This window comes from Octodon degus, unplaced genomic scaffold, assembly GCF_000260255.1.
Source record: "Octodon degus isolate 3935 unplaced genomic scaffold, OctDeg1.0 scaffold00076, whole genome shotgun sequence".
NCBI lineage: Eukaryota > Metazoa > Chordata > Mammalia > Rodentia > Octodontidae > Octodon > Octodon degus.
Window position 1 is genome coordinate 5,836,337 of NW_004524652.1, and position 4,995 is coordinate 5,841,331.

At 48.3% G+C, this 4,995-nt stretch overlaps 1 protein-coding gene across 2 annotated transcripts in view; it reads right to left on the bottom strand.

Annotated features, from left to right (window-relative positions):
• The window catches only part of Tmed2 (transmembrane p24 trafficking protein 2), a 14,066-nt gene extending 10,689 nt beyond the window's left edge, over window positions 1–3,377 (bottom strand). Inside the window, exons 1-3 of one of the 2 annotated variants that reach the window (XM_023720669.1) lie at window positions 3,094–3,377; window positions 1,237–1,429; window positions 860–880 (exon numbers count right to left, since the gene is read on the bottom strand). In XM_023720669.1, coding sequence (XP_023576437.1) covers window positions 860–880; window positions 1,237–1,429; window positions 3,094–3,273 — 394 coding nt within the window. In that variant the 5' untranslated portion in view covers window positions 3,274–3,377. The remainder of the gene's footprint in view (window positions 1–859; window positions 881–1,236; window positions 1,430–3,093) is intronic. The other variant, XM_004635872.1, reaches the window with a different exon arrangement.
• Window positions 3,378–4,995: the final 1,618 nt, after the last annotated feature.

Consider the following 4,995-nt stretch of genomic DNA (forward strand, 5'->3'; position numbering starts at 1 on the left):
GCTGGGGAGATGGCTCAGTAGCATAAGCGCTTCCCTGGTTCCGCAAAAAAATTTAAAAAATAAAATAAAATAAAATAAAAAATAAAGAATTACTAAGTAGCGTAACTCCCAACTGAACAGATGGCACAAGCTCACACAATTGCCATATTCTTCAAGTTAGTGTAATACTGTTAATATCTGGGACATGTTATCATGCTAATACTATGGTATTTTAAACAAGTGCTAGCTTTCAAAAGCCCTAGCAGGGGCCAGGGAGATGGCTCAGTGGAATAAGCACTTCCCTGGCAAGTGCAAGGGCCTGAGTTCAATCCCCAGTTGCACCAAAAAAAAAAAAAAAAAATCATTAGCTACACAAGGCCTTTTAATTACACTTCATAACTAACCATACTTCAAGTCAGAAACTTTCAATAATAAATAACCAAGACTAAAAAATACCTTCTTGGGGCCAGGGAGATGGCTCAGTAGAATAAGCGCTTGCCTGGCAAGCACAAGGGGCTGAGTTCAATCCCTAGTTCTGCACAAAAAATAAAAATAAAAAATAAAATAAAAAATACCTTCTACAAAGTCAAAAGCAGGGTTGGTTATGGCCTGGTTTAATTATGTCTCTCCCATGCGGCGTGCACCTGTAATCACAGTATTCGGAAGGCTGGACTACATAAAGAAACTGTCTCAAAAACTTTCCATAGCCTAACCTATATCTCTTATCAACCAAATAAACCACCAAAAAATAATCAACCAAATTAGTTGTACAGCTGTTTAAAAAGAGAAAACACTCTCATGCCAACAAACTGAGTTAGAGAAAAGAAAGCAGAAATTAGACATTAGCAAACAAAAAGCTATCAAAACGCAGTCCACATACCATCCCAGGTATCTCCACCACCTAAAGAAAAGTGTGAGACGTATTAGCTGAAAGAGTCATATCTAGGAAGGAGCAAATAAAGGAATATATGCCAGAATTCACAAATTAACAGAACCTAAGACCCATGTAACCCAGATGCTCAAAGGAGTGCAAAGGGGTACGAAAGGCTGCCAGAGGGCAGAGTGCAAAGAGCAGCAGCAACAAATTACCTTCCAGAAACTTCTTTGCCAAGTAAGAGACATAAATGAAAGTCACAGTACACCTCACAAGGTTTTGGTTCAAGAACAATGAATGGACGGGAAACGGTTTATAGTGCACAGCAGTAGAATCAGCTCTTGGAAAGCACTGCCACCCTTCCTTCCAAGCGTGCACCTCACCTTCTGTTTCCATGTCTTGTCCTTTTGGCGCCTCCCCAATGTCAATGGTGAACATCACTATCTTTGGGGTCATGGTAGACATTCTGTTACTAAAACAAAATTTGTACGTTCCGTCCATGTGAGCAGCAAACGTGTACTTCCCACTGGACTCTCGGTCTCCTTTGTAAATCCCTTTATTATCAGGTCCTGTGATCTGGAGGCAGAAGAGAAATACATAAAATCTCACCAAAGCGTCAGGAATGTAGCTCAGCGGCCTAAGCGCCTGCCTGGTCAGCACAAGGTCCCGAGTTCGAGCCTCAATAATGCAAAATAAAATAAAATAAAATCTCACCGAAGTGAAATCATAAACCTCCTAAGTAATGTCCAGGACTCTCACTTGGCTCCACTTCTGGTAAGTGCAGCAACTACCCTGGCTGCGATCTTCCCCCTTCATGAAACAAAGGTAGACTACAAGGCTCTCTAAGCATCTTCCAGTTCTGGCTGCATCTATGTCCTATGTGTCTAACTGAAATTCAAATCCCTCAGAAACAAACCACAACTTTCACAGTCTCCAACTAGCCTAATACCTCAAGAAAATTCTGTCTGTTTGTTTCATACGGTTTCTGGGAGTGAATTCAGGACCTTGCGCTTTCCAGGCAGGTGCTTATGCTGCTGGGCTATATCCTGGGTCCATCAACAAATATTTGAACATGTGGGTGATACTTTAAAAAAAAAAACTTTATGTATTTAGTACAGGGCCTACAGGGTCTCACTACACAGATCAGTCTCTGTGATCCTGTTTTCAGCCTTCCAAGCACTGGGATCACAGGCACATGCGACCACGCAGTCTCAATCGCCTCAAGGAAGTCTCAGAGCGCCCCGGGGGTGGGGCTGGCACGTCACACCGGCATCGAATCCAGGTCCCCAGGTCCCTGCATCCACTCATGATGGTGCTTTACTCCGCTGAGCTATCTGGCCGGCCCCCCACAAAAACTTTAAAATGAGTATTCTTATAAACATTGCAAGATTTTTGTGATTACTGTCACACAATGAAGGAACTGCTTTATCAAATATTCCTGTTAAAACTTAAAGGAAAAAAAAAAAACTTAAAGGAAAGGACTCAACTGGAAATTAGAAAAATCACATTTTCATCGCTGTCTATCTCAAACCATCTGTTACATCAAGGCAGTCCTTTTAAGCTACTGTCACCTGTCAAACTTGGCTGAAAAGCTCATCTCTAAAGTCTCAGCTAACTCAAAGAGCCTCTTATACTGTGTAATTTGCGACCAGCTCTATTGCCCTTTACTGACAAATAAAAGACGAATTAAAATCTTAATTACACTCCGCATCAATCATTACTCCTAAAATGCACGATTAACTCCCCATCTCTCCCCCAGGCACAGCGAGCAAAACTTAGTAGCTGGAGTCTGATGCAAAACGTTAAGCTCGTTTTTACAAAAATTAAGGAAAAATTTAACTTCTGCCTAGCTTCCCGATCTACTTTTTGAGAAGTTTGCACGCCCCGTCCCGGCATCACAGTAACCAGGAGAGCGGCTGCTGATCGGCTTGGGACCAATCGCGCTCGAGTCTCGGCGCCTTCGGGGCGGAGAATAACACGAGGCGCTCGGGCGACAAAGCCCGGCCACAGGGGCTCCCCCGGACGCCGCCGTCCAACTACTGGGCCGTGGGGAGCACAGAGCGGCCCGGCGGCCCCGTGGCGCGGGTTCCGGTGGCAAATAGGACCCGACGGGTCGCCGGGGGGCACGGCCCCTCCCAGCACCGACGGCGGCCCGGGCCGCGCCGCTCCCTGGTCGCGCGCTCCACCAGTCCCCACGCCGCCGCGCGAAGCCGCCTCGGCAGCGGGCAGCGCGCCCGCACCTCCACGTCGATGTCCAGGAAGCCGCCCTCGGCCACCTCGAAGATGAGGCCCATCTTGGTGCCCGAGGTGACCCGCTCGAAGAAACACTCCTCGGCATGCGCATCGATGCTAACGAAGTAGCCCGAGGCCGTGGCCAAGAGAGCGGCCAAGAGCACCAGCAGTTCCGCAAGCGTCACCATGGTGGGGCTGGGGCCGAAGCCAGGACCCGGACTGCGGCCTCCCGAGTCGCCGCCACCGCTACCTCCTCGGCCGCCGCCACCTCAGCTCCGCCCCTTCCGGCTGCGCCACCCGTGGGGGCTGATGCGTGCTCAGCGGATTGGTGAGCGCCAGGGGCTGCCACGTAACGGATCACGGCGGCCGCCGAGGTTCATGCCAGCTGGCGCGGCTCCGGCTCGGACGGCGGCTCCGAGGTGCCAAACCGTTCTCGCCCAGCCTTCTGGCCCGCAAACCAATCTTCACGTAGACTTCTCAGGAAAGCAGTAATCAAGAGGCTGCCCTGCCCGGTAATCGCCGTTTTACACTTGCTCCAAGGATCGTGAACGATTTGGGAGCCAGTGATGGAATGTAGAGGATGGAAAGTGGGGACTGAAGAAAAAAAAAAAAAAAATGCGGGGACTGCAGTCAAAAGCTTTGAGGGGTTTTGCTGTAATGCCCCCTCCCCATTTCCCTGTTTATCTGGGTCTGGGGAAAGGCGGATGTAGACGCGGGGTTCTGGAAATATCCGAGATCTTCACCTAGTTGTGGATAGTTGCATGTTTTACGTATTTTGTGTTGTTTATCAAGAAGCTGTGGAGTCTGGGCGTGGTGGCGCGCGCCTGTAATCCCAGCAATGGGGAGGCATAAAACAGGAGTATCATTACTGTGGAGTCCGAGCTGCAGAGTGAAACCCTGTACCAAATACATAACAAAATAATAATAATAATAATAATAATAATAATAACTGTGTATTTAAGACAAATCTCCTTCCCCAGACCCAGATAAACAGGGAAATGGGGAGGGGGCATTACAGCAAAACCCCTCAAAGCTTTTGACTGCAGTCCCCACTTTTTTTTTTTTCCTTCAGTCCCCACTTTCCATCCTCTACATTCCATCACTGGCTCCCAAATCGTTCACGATCCTTGGAGCAAGTGTAAAACGGCGATTACCGGGCAGGGCAGCCTCTTGATTACTGCTTTCCTGAGAAGTCTACGTGAAGATTGACCTCATTTTACTTTATGTATGTAACCTATTATCTGCCAGAAGAGCTTACCTTGTTCAGTTCCCTCAGTGCAGCTCTCCCAGTTCTCTAAAGCCTTGCAGTCCTGCACCCCCTTAGCCCTCGCCTGCTAGTGCGATTGTCCTTGCTGACCCTGGGCCTGCTGGCATTCCCCTACTTATCGCTCACGACCCAATTCAGACATCACCTTTGGGTCCCCAAATGCTCCTAGATATCCTTCTCCTCGATAATCGCCTCCTCCTTCTGGCTTGCGGCCCAGACCTGTTCTGACCAAATGACTCAGATGTACCACGCCTGAAGCACAGCCTTGGTGCCCATGGGACCATCCTCTCACGAGGCCCCTACTTGCAGCCACAAAAGAGGGCTCCTCGCACGCTGGTCGGGTCATTGGCCTGACCTGGTGTTGAGCACCCTGAACTCTCTCTCCACTTGAGCACATAATTGTGGGACTTGCGGAGAAGGAATTTTTCTTCAATGTAAAAAGAGACGAGGGGCCAGGGAGATGTTTCAGTGGAATAAGTGCTTCCCTGGCAAGCGCAAGGGCCTGAGTTCAATCCCCGGTTCCGCAAAAAAATAAAAAAAAATAAAAAGAGACAATGACACCAGCATGCCTGACAAATTCAAGAGGTTATTCTTTTTTTTAGGACCAATAGACAATAGGGGGCAGTAGCAGCACGATATCGAA